Genomic DNA, 15,844 nt, shown 5'->3' on the forward strand with positions numbered 1-15,844 from the left:
CTAACTCCAAAGGGGGGAGGTTTAAAAAAATATTAGTTATAGTGGTCATGTTCGTTTAAAGAAATAGTTTGGCAAGAACAAAAATGTAACGGACTACTCAACAATTTTTTGTCAAGAACAGAAAATGTTCATTTAAATACCTTAAATGCCTTCCTACTGGTAACTTATAAGGTGAAAACATATGGGTAGGTTATGCACACACAAAATAAATACAATTGGAAACATTATATTGAGCCGGGTTAAGACGGGCAATACCTGCTAGTATTTTATATTTAACAAGATCTGATTTTGTTATTGGTGCATGTTTCGCAGCACAACGACCTAAAACGGCTTAAAAGGCCTTATCTTAACATAGAAGAGTATATGTCGTATTTACAGGAACACTGGTCCACATCATTTGAAATTTTTACAATGAAAAAGTTATAGTACAAATATGTATCTTTTGTAGTTTACGAATAAAACAGTTAAAGTAAAGTAAGTAAAGTTTTATTTCTTTGAGATACTGATGATACCGTATTTACAGATATAAACAAAAAATTAAGTTCTCAAAATAAATACTTGGCTGCTATTTAGTTAAAATAAATTCCAGGACATTTCACTTTTAGTTTTTTTTTTTAATGAAATAAGGTTAAATAAGAGAAATGTGTTGACATACAAGTATAGAAAGTCGTTGTGCGTCAGATTATTATATTGTATGTATAATTAAAATTACTTCAATAAATGTAGGCATTAAAACAAATTCTCAATTTTGGAGTAAAACCGTTCAATCATTCAATCACACTAAACTTTTCACCATTACTTATAGTATTTTGCCTGCCTACAGATAATCTGAAAAAGTTTCTTTCTAGGGCATATCTTTGCACATGCTCGTACATAGATTGTTAAGTAGTTCGATCCATTGACCGGTACAGCTCAAATGGGAAAGAAGCGCAAAGTGGCGCTGCTAAAGTGAAATATGTATGTATATGTACATGGAACGCAACAAATTACAATTTCAAATGTAATCAAACAAAGTGGCGGGGTGCTGAACAAACAACCGGCCACACCGTCAAGTGTTTGTGTTAGCCAAAACAACAACAACAACAATAACAATAGCAAGGACAGGACCAAGAAGGTGCTAAATTGGCAGCTAGGTTGACCAGTTGACCGGCTGACAGGTGATAAAAATGCAAGGTGGAGGAGGGCTGGTGCTGGTGCTGGTCTATCAACTCAGCTCAGTCGGTGGTGGCTTAGTATGTGAGATTAACTGAATGAACGATAAAAAGCACTTAACACGGCAATCCATCGTTTTTCACTGGCATATCTAAACAGTTTGGTGAAGTGGCCGCTTGGTCGGAAGACAATCGCCAGTCATGCATAACACATACGAGTGTGGTATGCAACCCATAAGAGACCCACCAAGGAGCCTTGCATGGCTCTACTAAATAGATATCTAAATGAACATTTACATAACAATTAATTAAAGCAATCACAGTGGCTGAAACCTATACTATATATATATACTTGTATGTAAGCCTTATGTGCCTAATCTTATTACTTACATAAGTCATTGTTGGCAGTGCGCACAAATATATGCAGGCGAGCAGGAGAAGAACAAAAAGTTCGCGCCTTCTGCCAATGGCACGCGGATACTCGTCGCAGAGAGCTGTTATCATGGCTTCGAGGCCTCCAAAAGTGCTATCCAAGCCGAGTGTAATGAGCATTAGGAAGAATATAATCGACCAAAAGACGGAGCCGCTCATTGTCGCTATCGCCTCGGGATATACGATGAAAACCAATCCAGGCCCCTCCAAGCCGACTTTATCAATAGACGTTTTCTGCACGTACGCCATGTATCTGTTCGATATAGCAATATTATAAATAATCAATTTATAGACGAGTAAGCACTTTTAACTTACCCCAACACGGAGAAGATGACAAAGCCCGCTAAAAAGCTGGTCAGGCAGTTAATGGTGCTCGTGATTAGCGCATCTCGATAGCAGTTGTTATTAAATTTGTTGTAGCTGGAGAGGGCTAGCAGAGTACCAAAGCCTGGACCCAACGAGAAGAAGATTTGAGAGGCCGCATCTATCCATACTTTTGAGTTCTTCAGTTTGTGCCACTCCGGCGTAAGGTAGTATTTAATGCCCTCGTCAGCACCGGGCAGGGAGACGCCACGCACCAATAAAATGATGAGCACCACATAGGGAGCCAATGCTGTGACCCAAACCACTTTTCCTGCACTCCGTACTCCTTTCCATAGGGAGAAATACACCAAGATGAAGACACCAAATACGCACAAAGCCAATGTTGGTTTCACCGGTCCCATAAAGTCCAGGCCATTGCCCTTATGGCTTTCCAGGACCCTTCGTCTAAAAGTTAGAGGTGATACCTAGAGGTCCGAATAGCTTGTTCCAAAACTTACTCGAAAAACTCCTTGGCCGGCGATGTGGCCAGCTCAGTAAAGTTTTCGCTCGTGACTGGCATACAATTTTGCGTATTCCAGGGATTGTCGCAGGACGTCCATGGAAGTTTTGAGGTAAATGAGGCAAACAGATAGTAGACGGCCCAGCCAATAATGGTGTTGTAGTACATGCCCATATAAATATCGATAAGACATATTGCATATCCAACACCTGCGAAAAAAAGCATTATTATTATATAGCGTTATTATTATTCTTAAATAAATTCTAAGTACAAAATTAAACAATTAAGTTCATCTCGAAATATGTAGTTACAAGTATTTATAGACCTGTTAAAGGACTGCTTCTGACTATTTGTTTGTGTTTGTCAATTACCTTACACCTTTTTGTTATTTATAGTGATATTACCCATTATTTATAATCTGTACTCCGTGGTAGATCTTAATCTGATACAAATAATATAGATATTATGTCATACACGTACCTTTTAATAAGCATTAATTCAAGCCGACTTGAAACCAAAGCACTCACACTTATTAGTTCTCTAATTTCTGGACTAGTTCAAATTTGAGACTGGTTATTACTTAATTTGAGAATTTATACTAGTATGAAATGGGATTAGGTCGAGTCCGATAGAATTTGTTTTTTTACTCCTGAAACTTCTGGTTAGGCACCTGACTGAAATTTCTCAAATCGAATAAAATAATCTGAATACGACTTGAGAAAGAATACAACTCATATTGGACTTTTATTATTTACTTTATTTATAAGCCTCGTCCCCTCTATGATATCCATTGTATTGTTCTAAGTTTAAGATCATAATTTTCATTGAATTAGGCCCCATTTAGTTACTTATGTATACGAAAAACCTAAAATATAAAATATAAATATAGTATGTATAAAAACTCGGAGTCTTTTTTGGATTACAAATTAAACTGCGAAGTATAAAAGGCATCAGGAATTGAGTCGAGTCCGGAAGCAATTCAGTTTCTTCGCACTCCACTGTCATCCCAACCTTTGCGTGACATCGTGTTTTTTTTTTAGCTATTTAAAAGACTGACCATGGCGTCGTTTTTCTTCGGATCATAACGATCTTTCTCGCTTACTTGCTTGTTATAGTAGCTTGTTATAGTATTCGAGTATTTTCTTTCTTTTCTCCTTCAGTAATCTAATTAGAATTAAGTTTTTCTCTTCATCTGACCAATCTTTAGTTAGGCTGTGAATCGGAGCATAATTGATGCTAAAAGACGCCAAATAATATACTTTTACCTTGACGTGGGCTTGCTTAGTACTAACTATATCATCTATACTTCTATACTGATATTATAAAGAGGAAAGAGTTGATTGTTTGTTTGAATTGAAAAGGCTCCGAAACTATTGGACCGATTTAAAGGATTCTTTCATTGTTGGAAAGCTACACTATCCTCAGTTAACATAGGCTATATTATATTTGCAAAAGAGATAGAGATGCTCGCTAAAACGCCAATTCCTAAACAGTATGATGTCAGTTCAGAATCATACTAGAATCATTTTGTCACTTTAAATATTAAGGCAATATTATTAAAAAGCCCCCAGCCAAATAAAAAACTAAAAATCGATCGACACCGTCACTAATATCGAAGACACAGTTCATTACCCACAGGAATTTTTAAATTCCTTAAGTTCTTCTAAACTGTCGCCACATGAATTGAAGTTAAAAATCGGAATTCCCATCATGCTTTTGAGAAATTTAAGCTCTCCGACCATGTACTGGAGAATTTAAGTGCTATACTTAAACCATTATCAGAGGACCAACAGCTGGTCAACTCATATACCGAGGATACTGATGATGCCAGTTGATCTGTAAATTCCATTTACACGGCTTCTATTTCCGGTAAAAAACATCTTTCGCGTTAACTATTAACAAGTCCCTAGGCCAAACCTTTGAATTAGTGCGGATCGGCCTACGAAAGGAATATTTTGCTCATGGCAAATAAGTGTTGGCCTATCTCGGGTCGGAGCTTCTGAAAATCAATTTATTTTGCTGCCATAAAATAAAACAACATCAAATACAAGTATCGTTCACAGGGAAGCTCTGACTCAATAAAGAATAACAAAAATCTAAAAAAGAACAAAAACAATCATCAATATAATAAACTTTGTCTATAATTAAACTTTTTTTTAGTAACTCATAGCGAAAAGAGTGTGTGTTATAAAATTTATAACTTTTGTAATTTTTGTGAAAGCTAGTAAATGTATATAAAGAAAATATTGTGTCTCGCTCTGTGCTGCACTGCCACTGAAAAGTTGCTCACCATTTGTCGTAATGAAAGGGAAACCTGTGGGGAATTTGAATCTGCATTGATAACTGAGAGAAGCATCAGCGACAATACAAGTATCCCTCGTGACATTTGGTATTTTTTCGCTTATTGATAACAATGGCGGCGTTTTAGCAACGTAGTCTAGTTTGCGACTAAATATACACCGTTTGTCAGCGTTCAGTTTACTTATGAGGCCAATAAGACACGTCCTCACGTGGCTGTGAATCACAGCTTTGAGCGAGTGTGGTGGGGATGTAAGGGGGGGGGGGGGGCGGCGTGGGGCCCATTTCATTTTCTTTCCTGCCTTTCCTGCCATCTTCACCCATTCATTTTAATCGCTTGGCAAGTTGGCAAAAAGGTTCGCCAGAGCAAACACTTGTTGAGCAAATGATGACTACCACAAAGTGATGTTTGCTGTTCTGCTGTTCTGCTGAAAGCCCCAGACTAGGCCACTGACTCAGCGCAAAGTCGAAGTCGATGGAGGCATTGAATGCAACTGTGCATCTAAGCGTCAAATTTAAAGCGCAAAAAGCCACAGCAAATCCATTTCAGAGAGAAACTTTGTGCTCACTTGTTGGAACGTTTAATGAAATTATCAACTTGATATCTAAACTTTGCGACAAGGATAGCTCATCGTCTCATCCCAACCAATACTCGGCTTGTCTCCAGCTTGTCTCTGGAACAGATGACAGCCCGAGTCGTTGTAAATTTAATTTGAGTTCGCGCTTCCCTGATTTGCTCGCTATTCAGCTTGTTTTGAATGGAGCATTAATTGTTGCAACATATATGCCAAATTTCAGCCCCCGGCCCTGGCCTGTCAACAGTAATAAGTGGAGGGCCACAATGTGAAGTCTCCAAAAATGTGTCCTTTTATGTTTTATTGTTGTTTTCAACGGCCAACTGATAATGTCGCATACACTTTTCGTATGTTGAAAGCAGCTGCTGCGGGTCCTTGCGAAAGTGGTTGGCTATTGGGTTGAGATAATGGCGACCCACTTTTACCATCCAATGTGCCGAAATGAATCACAAAAAATGAATATCCCTGCCACATTAGATACACATTAAAACATTTAAAAGCCCAATCAAAATTTTAATACCAATTCATGTTAAATGCATATATCTGTAGATTTTTTTTCCGATACAAACAGTGTGCATTCAAACTTTGCCGCTGGCATTTCAACCTTCGCAGACGCTTCACATATAAATCCATATGTTGCTTTATATTTTTTGCTTGCTTTTATTAAATTCAATATTTGCACTTAATTTGCGATTTTATGAGTACAGGTAGCTGCTAGATACATACATATGTGAAATGCCGTAAGCTATGCGGCCTTAATCGAAATCGAATCGGTACTAATGCAATATACGAGTGTAGTATATTTATATAAAAATATCAATATTAAAAATCACTGGAGCAACATTTTCTCTGAGTCGAAAGAGAAACGAAACTGATATTTAGAACATTGCTGACTGACAATAATTCTGCATCTATGACCCTACATATATTTAAGCCTAAGATGTTGTTCATCGCGTGACAAAATTAATTTCAATAATACCGTTAAATAGAAAAATTTCGCATCATGATGAATGAATCGGACAGGCCAGTAAAAAGTTCACAATTATTATTATGTTATTAGCACGAGCATCACGAGCTCAGGCAGACAATCTGCACACAAAATACAATAATTATAAATTAATGGGGTATCATTTAATTTATAATAATTAAATTATTATCTTTTTTTTTGTCATCGAATAATACATAGCTTTCAGATTTATAAGCAAAGCGTATATGTCTAAATCACCGTTTTTTTTTGGCATAAATCTCCAAATTTAAAACAAAGATATAGTATAATTGTATATAGATTAGGTATGCAAAGTTTGGTTTATGAAGCCTTTGAAATGTGGACAGTATTGACGAAATTACAGAGGGGACAGAGGGGAGGGGTGAATATCTTGTTATTATAATTAAAAACAAAACAAATACATAGTTTAATACACTGAAAATTCTCACAGGCTCGTAGAGTCGTATGGGAGGTAGGAGTGGGCGTGGTTCAATCCGCCCTTATTTTGTACTATTCATTTCTAATAACAACAATATTATATGCGCCAATACGATATCTCCCTTTTTGGAGTTTATGCCAAAAAAAAAAACAATGTAAATTAAAGTTTCTTGGCATGTAGTAAATTATTTACTATTAATAACTTCAATTAATTTAAAATTAAAAAGCTGAAACCACTCAGTTTTAATCTTGTCAATTTGTGTGCAGATTTTTAAGCCTGACATATCTGACGATTACTTTTTTATGTACATTTCGTGTCTGTGGTCGCGTTCACGAGAACTTTTTTCAATATTGAGCCCCAAGCAAGCGGGTCACCCTATAAAGGAAATCCTAAAGATGTTTATTCTAGTTTCAAAAAATTCTATAGCTGTTATGGATTTAGAAAGAAGTATAAACAAACTTCGGGCTTATTTGTAAAGTTTTGCCAAATACTCGTAATTATTTCTTCATGATTAGACCAAAGCAGAACCTTTTAAGTTGAGCCATTATTTTATTTTTATTAATAAGTATATAAAACTTAACTAAATTGTACTTCTTTTTTTTGAAAAGCTCACCTTTCAGCGCCGGACATATTCGCTTCCAAATACTGAGGCAGCCGCAACGATGAAACTGGCCAAGGGCTAACTCCATGTAAAAGAGGGGCAGGCCACCAAAGATAAGCATCACGCAGTAGGGTATGAGGAATGCACCACCACCGTTCTGATAACAAATGTAAGGAAACCGCCAGACATTTCCCAAATCAACAGCAAATCCAATGACGGCCAATAAAAACTCGGCCTTCTGGCCCCACGTTTCGCGACGTCTTTCTGTGACCGAAACTACTAAAACACGCTGCAAGGAATATGAACAAAAATATTGAGTTTGGAGTGTGGTTACTACAAGATTGGTAGGAATTCTATGTTTAAAATAAAACTGTAATACTATATAATATTGTGGAATCTCGAAACATGAACATCAAAACGATGTGTTGCTTTTAGTTTATCGACGTCAAAGAAATTGTTTGGAAAACGGGCTTTTTTGAAGCAGATACACTTTGTATTTCCCAAATTGAGAAGTTATCCTATAGATACCTACATATATTATATAAAGCTCCACTATATTGTAGCGTTTCCATTTATTGAAAGCAGTTACATACATCTGAATTATTTCATTATTATTATTATTCATGAAACCATTAGAGTTGTATAATTTACAATTTACAATTTTAATTTTTTAGGTTTTTAATATTATTTCTTTCATAGAATTCGCGTTGGAAGGGTACTGTACTTTCCCTAATCCTTACACTTAGTAGCATTAAAGCCATTAGTTTTCAGTTAGAAAACAAAGTACGCAACTAGTTTTCTACAAGTAAACTGAATTTTTGCCGGGAGGACAACTTTTTAAAGCTCCCAGAATTGTCCACAGATTTTACTCTTTTCAATAAATATGTGTCAAATATATATAAAAAAAACAAAATTAACAGTGTTCTGAAAAGTAATATATTTTTGATAAAAACCATTTAATAGTTCTTTAATCAAGATTATCAACTTTTATGGAAATATTTTTTTGAAATTAATTTTTAAATGAAAATCTATTAAATAGACTCATAAAACTGCAATACATGTATTTTAAATATTTATGTAATGTTAGTTAAATTATAAAAATACCAGTAAAGTAAAATAAGAAAATATTGAAAATTGTTAAACATATACTATATACGAGTATGTACAAGTACAGGACTGTTTAAAAATTAGAACACATAATTAAAATAATTTTCTACAAAACAATTCTCACATTCGAAAAGCGTTTCAAATGTGTGCGATCTGTTCGATATCGGTTTTAAATCATTTCAAAACTTATTATTCTAAAAGAGGAGTTAAAGTTTGTAAAACAAAGAGAATCCTCGACAAATAACAATCGCTTTTTGTTATTATTATTTAGTTCTTAATTATTGTCTCGCTACTCCGAAATGTTCTCTTGAAATTTTTAAATACTACTAGTCCGGTTATTAAAGGTAATCCTGCATATATGCATATATTCATTTGTCCATAATGTGGTTTGATTGGAAAAATATAAATATAAGATGAAGAAATTTGCTGCTGCCGACGGTAGTGTGTAGTGTGATCTTTCGAATCTTTTTGATAAAATTTTCCCCCACTTTGTTCTTACATATTAGAAACTGTCATAAACTGTAAAAACACATTTTATATACAAGTATATTTTAGTTGATAAGGTTTTATAACCCGTACTCTATACAAGTATTATTAACTAATTGTAGATACACACCAATTTATGATGCCAATTTTTGTGAATCAATGAAATGAAAGGAAATAAGTTAGGTTAGGTTGAAATGGCGGAGATGATGATAATCACCCCCCACTTAGGCCTAGAAGGCTCGTTGTAATACCAAATAATCCCTAGTTTTGTTGGACAGCCTTCAGCCACCCGGTGGTATTTAAAAATATTGTTAATTCCACGAGCTCCACATTTTGAATTTCCGAGAGGTCGCCTAAGAAGGGTTTCCCTAAGGTGCGTAGAGTGCGCCTGCTCAGCGCCGGGCAGTGGCAGAGGAGGTGCTCCACACTTTCCTCCTCCTCCTCGTCTCTGCAGCTTCTAGAGAAGTCGTTGAACGGAATGTTCAGCCTTGATGCATGTCTGCCAATAGGACAGTGGCCCGTGAGGGCCCCCACCACCATGGATATTTCTGGCCTTCTCAGCCTTCCAAGCTTTATTTACTACTTAGTGTGTTTAACTTATTTACCTCGTTGTTGGTGAGACGTGGTGCCAGGGGATCGGTCACCTTGGCCGGTGTCGCATTATCGCCGTCGTCCTCATTTGAGTCGTCCTCATTGTTCGGCGAGTCCTTGTTATTGGTCCAGGGAGCTGCTGAGGCTGTTGCAGCATTTGTGGCCGCTGCGTTGTGCCCGAACTCGGTGCTGTTGTTCTTGCTGCGATCCATGGCGCACGGTGACGTAGGCGGGTGTGTGGGGTGGTGTGCGAGTGTGGGCGTGGGCGTGGCAGTGTATGCCGATCGCGGCACTAGTGTGGGCACAGCAGCCAGCCGGAGACTGTGAACGTATCTGAGCCCGACGGCAGTTGCGTGCAATTCCACAGCGGTTGGCGTAAGTGGGGGATTCAAGGTGAGGGCGGAAGCTGGCTGCGTCGTTTCCGGCCGTTTAGCGTCGGCAGTGCACTATAAATTGCATTTTGCCTTCACTCTTCACATTCTGGTATCATTGGCACGGCCTTCAATCGGATGGCTTTAAACTGCAAAAGTGGTAGAGGAAACAAATTAAATGGCTAGCTTAGCAATTGGTAATGAGGCTCCACCCGAATGTTGTACACAATATCTGTATGTATATATCTATGTTCATACTATTTAAATACGCTTGTACATATACAAACTATACTATACGTATGTACTTACTACATTTGTTCCTAGACACATATATAGTATTGCAATTACACAAGTACACCAGCAGCATAATCCTTTGAAAGGCTTTTATTGAATATTAGGGTGCGCCTTAGATGTACATACGTTATTTTTTGTTAGCCTTTACATATTTGTAAGTAAATATAAGTATGTATTTATCGCTCTTGGAAAGTTGTCGGTAAAGACATTAGTTCCTTGGCTCAGTTTTTAACATACAGTTGCGAATTGTAGAAGCCGGCTTGATATCGGTTAACTTTGCGAGTTGAACCTCAATACCTGGAGAGGAAAAATATCTCATAGAACCTAATTCTAAAATTCACCCTCTTTACTAAAATCGGAAAGTCCTAGCCAAAACGATATCTACAAGTTCAATGAATAAAAGGTGTGTGATTATTTTAAATTAGTCCTCACTTACATGCTAATACACATAAGGAGATAATAGAGATTTTTATCGAATATCAAAAAAGGTGTTTAAGTAGGTTCACTTTTGATTACCCCATTATCCAACATTAGAACAATTCGAATGAATATTGAATATGTTCATCTCTTAGATAAAGTGCTTATAGAAAAGTTTTCATTAACTTTTCAGAATCCAATTTGGAACCCTTAAGGGATGTTATTTTCCTTCCTATACTTTGAAAAATGTCAAAGATGCTATTGTTCTGGAATTGGCTAAAATTGACCCAAAAGTACTACAAAACCTAATAAATTCCATGGAATCCAGTTCAGGTTAAGGAAGTATATCTATTTTCTGTTATTTGTCCTAAGCCATTTTTTTTAGATATAGCATTTAAAGTACTTTTGGGAGTGCTGTTATATGCGAGACAGAATAATAAAACATAGTTGCTTAATCAAAAATTTAATTTCTCTCATAAACTTATTTCGCACACCTTATTTAGCTGTAATGTTCAATAAGAAAGCAACATTTTTATAAACTTTAATATTGTTATTATTTGATGAAAATGTAGCAATTTAAAAGAATTAGATTAAGATTAATAAATTCCTAAATAAAGTATAAACAATTAACATATTTTGAGTGCAGTCAATAGATGGTTGATATGAATTATGTATAAAACTTATAAAATAAAATAAAAATTTGGTTTTATTTATGCCTGTCGGGGTAATAGAATATGTCTATAGAAAATATAAGATTCAAGTTTCCATTGCACTTTGTCAGAGTTTTGAGCTAAATATCGAAATAATTTCCAACCGAATTTCAAAAAAACAATAACTATATTTTGGATTGAAAGATATGAACACGATACTGCCTATTATTTGGGAAATTCGTATCATCCTCTGCTCTTAGAGGAATCCGAGGTAAGTTTTGTTCAAAGAAATGTTTATTTAGCAGTGTTAGGTCAAGCGCTTTTATGATAGTTTAAAATCTAAAATAAAATCACATCTAAACCCTTAAAAAAGTGGTATGCAAATTTTATTCACCAATTTCAAATGTATGTCATAAAGGTATCAATTAAGTTCTTTTTTGGAGGAATTGAGGAAAATGATGAAACCTTTGCTGATAGAAACAATTTTAATTGTACTCTTTTTGATTATTTATATTTATATTTATTGCAATGGAAACTATCGGTAATGACTATCGATAATTATTAAATTATGAAACCTTTGCTGATAGAAACAATTTTAATTGTAAAATGTTTGACTTTTTATATATTTGCAATGGAAACTATCGGTAATGACTACCCCTGGCTTGTTTGCAAAAAATTTGTATGCGTTTTAACGACAAACACACACTTTTAAAGTATGCGGAGTCCCCGAGGTCTCCTTTCCCTGTAAAATATGTACTATATAGTAGTATGTGTGCCGACGCGGTTGGGCTGGCCGCTATGGTCAGAGGTGGCCAACTGGTTGGCCCCCATTTCATTCGCTTTAACCAAAATGTTGCCGTTCAATGTCAATGTTGTAAATATTTTGTTGACCTTATCCCCATTAACGTTATCAATGCATTTGTGTGTAGCCTTCGGCTCGGATTTTTGGTCAAGTTCATCGAAATGATGGCACATCTGAGCCACGATTGTGTACCTAATGGGAGTCTCGATATGTGAATATTATATTGTAGTGCTTGAATGCGAGCCTTCTGGATATTTAAATAGGACAATCGCTAAAGTTTCCTGTTTGACATTAGTTTCTTGCTAAGGGAAATGAACACACAATATGAAAGGAATTCTCCTTATTATTTGGTTTCCTTCATACTCGTATATAATTATTTCAAATGCGAAGTTCCTAAGACCAGTTTTTGTCGTAAGCAAAGGGGGAGATATTTGCGTCTTCTGGCATATCTTTTAATTGTTTTCTCTGCAATGTTGTTAATTTCAAAATAATGGAATAAACACGTTTTACATGCAACACTCAGAAATGTTTAAAAGCAACTTTGATAACAACGCCTATGCGACTAATTATTGAATGAAATGAAACCTCAATTTTAAAGTAATTAAAAGCCACTTAGAGATATGGGAGAAGGGCGCTGGTGAACTTTGGACGTATTTTTTTCTTAGCCATTGAAGGGGTTTAAATATATATTCATTTGATAACAGCACAACATGCGCCAGTTGCATGGATATAGTATATAGATATAGTATATAAATTATTTGCAGACACGCGTTAGTCCGGATTAACTTTATATAATTTTGCCAAGAATATGATGTCCGCATATTCTTTAATAATTGAACGCTAAATAAAGCAATACTTTGAAAATAATAATACCAAGAAATAAAAAATCGAAAAGTTCAAATGAAAAGTCCGAATACTTTTCGATTAAAATTTGTGTGTTGGAAACATTTAATATTTTTAATTTGAGAGAGCATTTGTGTATTAGATTAAATTAGAAACACATACAATGTTGTTTTATTTTTATTTTTTTTTATTTAATTGGATAGCCATTAAAAATAATAATATAAAGTAATAAAAAATCGAAAAGTTAAAATGAAAAGTCAATATTTTTAAATTGAGAGTGCATTTGTGAATGTCAAGAAATGTGCTGAAGGCGAAGAGTTTTAGAAACACATACAATGTTGTTTTAATTTTAATTTAAGTTGTTTTTTTTAATTGGCTAGGCATTAAATCAAAGATTTTATTGAGACAGCTCTTTTGCGCGACCTTTCTGCCAACATATTCGTTAAAAATTCAATTCTAATATACAAATGAAATAAAGAAGAAATTGTTTTAGTAGATTTATTTTTATTTGAAATTATTCTCCATTTTAGAAAACTTCATTACTGTTAAAAATTTATGATTTATGTGGGAAAATTGTGGTTTTTTTTATGAAATTTAAGATAATAATATAAACATGAAAATGTTAGAAAATGTGTTTAGACAATGTTTTAGTAGATTTATTTTTATTTAAAATATTCTCCATTTTAGCAAGCTTCATTATCGTTAAAAATGTATTATTTATGTGCAAAAATATTGGTTGCTTATGAAATTTGAGTTAAAAATATGGAAATAAAATAAAGCAGAAAATATGTTTACTTTTATTTCAAATTATTCTCCATTTTAAAATTATTCATTTTTTTTACTGTTAAAATTTTATTATTTATGTGGAAAAATGTTGGGTTTTTTTAAATTTGAGTTAAATGTATGTATAGAAATGAAATAAAGTAGAAAATATATATTTGTATACCTGAAATTTGAAATTATTTTCCATTTTAGAAAACCTCATTACTGTTAAAAATTTAATATTTATGTGGAAAAATGTTGGTTTTTTTTTTTTAAATTGGAGTTAAATGTATGTATAGAAATGAAATAAAGTAGAACATATTTATTTTTATACCTGTACATTTTAATTTAAAATATTTTCCATTTTAGAAAGCCTCATTACTGTTAAAAATTTAATATTTATTTGGAAAAATGTTGTTTTTTTTAATGAAATTTAGGTGAAAATATTTGTATAAAACAATTGAATTACTTTTCTTTTTAAAAATTATTGTGAATAAGGGAATCGTATTTAATTTAATAAAATTTGTATACATAAATCTTAGTTCCTTGGAAATAATTTAGATAAAATTGAATATGCTTAAATTTCTCAGTACTTCACCTATTTATTTGTAAAATAAAATTCACAACACTCTTTGCGATTTTTACAGCGTTTTTAAATGTAACATTTTGAGGCAATTTTTAAACACAATTAAGCAACTTTAATTTATATTTTCTATATGCTTTATATGCAGGTTTTAAATGTTTAGCTTTGGAGTCCACTGCAAAGTATTTTAAGAGACGCGCGTCGCCTCGCCGTTGGCACTGCAGAGAAATCGAGCCTGACGCCTCCTTTTATACTGAAAATGCGCAGGCGGTCGAGACATCGGCGCCAGGATGAAGCCGAGCACCACAATCGGCGCCAGGACATGTCAGTCGTGTGCGCACAGCACACACCAGTGTAGAGTGTACTCGTATGTGTGTTGGTTAAATATGCGGGCCATTGGTAAGAACTGGGGAATGGGCGTTGAGTGGAGTCAAGTGTGTGTGGGAAGGAGCTGCCTCTCAAACAGGTGGGCTGGTGCTTAAGTGTAACTTAAATTGCAACAAACTGTTGCTGCTTGCCAAACAAATGAGGAACTAGCTTCATGTGTTTCGACAATGGCAGTTGAATGAACGACATTTATTCGAAGCTGCTTTCTTTTAAAATATGCGCTTATAGGTTGCGTATAGCTAGTTGTCGTTGGGGAATATGAAACACACAATTCGATTATTTAGCCACAAAACACTTTAAATATAAACAACAATATTGTTTAGTATTTTATCGTTAATTTATGTACTGTTAGCATATTATCCAAAAAATTAATGAAAGTCTCATTTCAAATTGAGGTTTTATCTAATTAAAACCCAACGGAAACAATAATAATTTGAGTCTTGAGCCAGGTATATTAGGCAACTATTTTGTACTAATTTAATGATAACGATAAGAGCAAAAGAAAAATCACCTTAAATATATGTATTAATAATAATAAAAAAAAAAAAACAGGAAAAAACCGAAAGAAAAACAAGTAAAAAAGCTAAAGTCGGGTGTCCCGACTTTGAAATACTCTGTACATATGTTTACAATAATTATAGAAAAAAAAATAAGAAAATTTAAAAAAATTTGATCGATTTTACCTTTCTCGGTATTCGAACTCTCGTAAAGGGTATATAATTGCACATATACCAAGCAATTGCGTCTATGTGAGTGTATGTATGTTTATGCGCGTCTATTTGTGTCTGTGTAAACATTTTCGCAGTCAACTAAACAGCAACATCAACAACAGCCGCGGGCAGCGCTTGAGCAGCGCTGCAGCAGCAAATATATTTATGGTTATAACTTCTTGTTAAATCGGTATATCATAATGAAACTTGGCATACGGACACATAATAACCAACTGGGGGTATTTCCAAAATTTTATTTAGAAATTCCAAGAATTACGGGAGTTAGAGAAAAGTGCATTTGCGGTGGAGAGGGGGGAGGGAGGGAAATTCCAAAATATACATTTTTTGCGTATTCACATGAGGCATCTGGGATTTGGTGTTCCTAGGTCTTATAGTCTCCGAGATATAGGCGATTATACGAATGGAAAATCGGGAAAACCCCCATAGGGGGGAAGTGGGGGGGGGGGGGGGAAATCAAAAAAATAAAACAAACTCGTAAAGCGTACACACATAAGGCATCTTTGTGCAAAATTTGGT

The 15,844-nt window shown here is 34.6% G+C and overlaps 1 protein-coding gene across 1 annotated transcript in view; it reads right to left on the bottom strand.

Annotated features, from left to right (window-relative positions):
• Positions 1 to 9,700, bottom strand: part of LOC115619952 (sodium-dependent serotonin transporter) — a 33,151-nt gene extending 23,451 nt beyond the window's left edge. Inside the window, exons 1-5 of the mRNA XM_030512981.1 lie at positions 9,503 to 9,700; positions 7,317 to 7,593; positions 2,405 to 2,615; positions 1,899 to 2,351; positions 1,542 to 1,836 (exon numbers count right to left, since the gene is read on the bottom strand). Coding sequence (XP_030368841.1) covers positions 1,542 to 1,836; positions 1,899 to 2,351; positions 2,405 to 2,615; positions 7,317 to 7,593; positions 9,503 to 9,700 — 1,434 coding nt within the window. The remainder of the gene's footprint in view (positions 1 to 1,541; positions 1,837 to 1,898; positions 2,352 to 2,404; positions 2,616 to 7,316; positions 7,594 to 9,502) is intronic.
• Positions 9,701 to 15,844: the final 6,144 nt, after the last annotated feature.

This window comes from Scaptodrosophila lebanonensis, unplaced genomic scaffold, assembly GCF_003285725.1.
Source record: "Scaptodrosophila lebanonensis strain 11010-0011.00,11010-0021.00 unplaced genomic scaffold, SlebRS2 tig00000001-arrow-pilon, whole genome shotgun sequence".
Taxonomy (NCBI): Eukaryota; Metazoa; Arthropoda; class Insecta; order Diptera; family Drosophilidae; genus Scaptodrosophila; species Scaptodrosophila lebanonensis.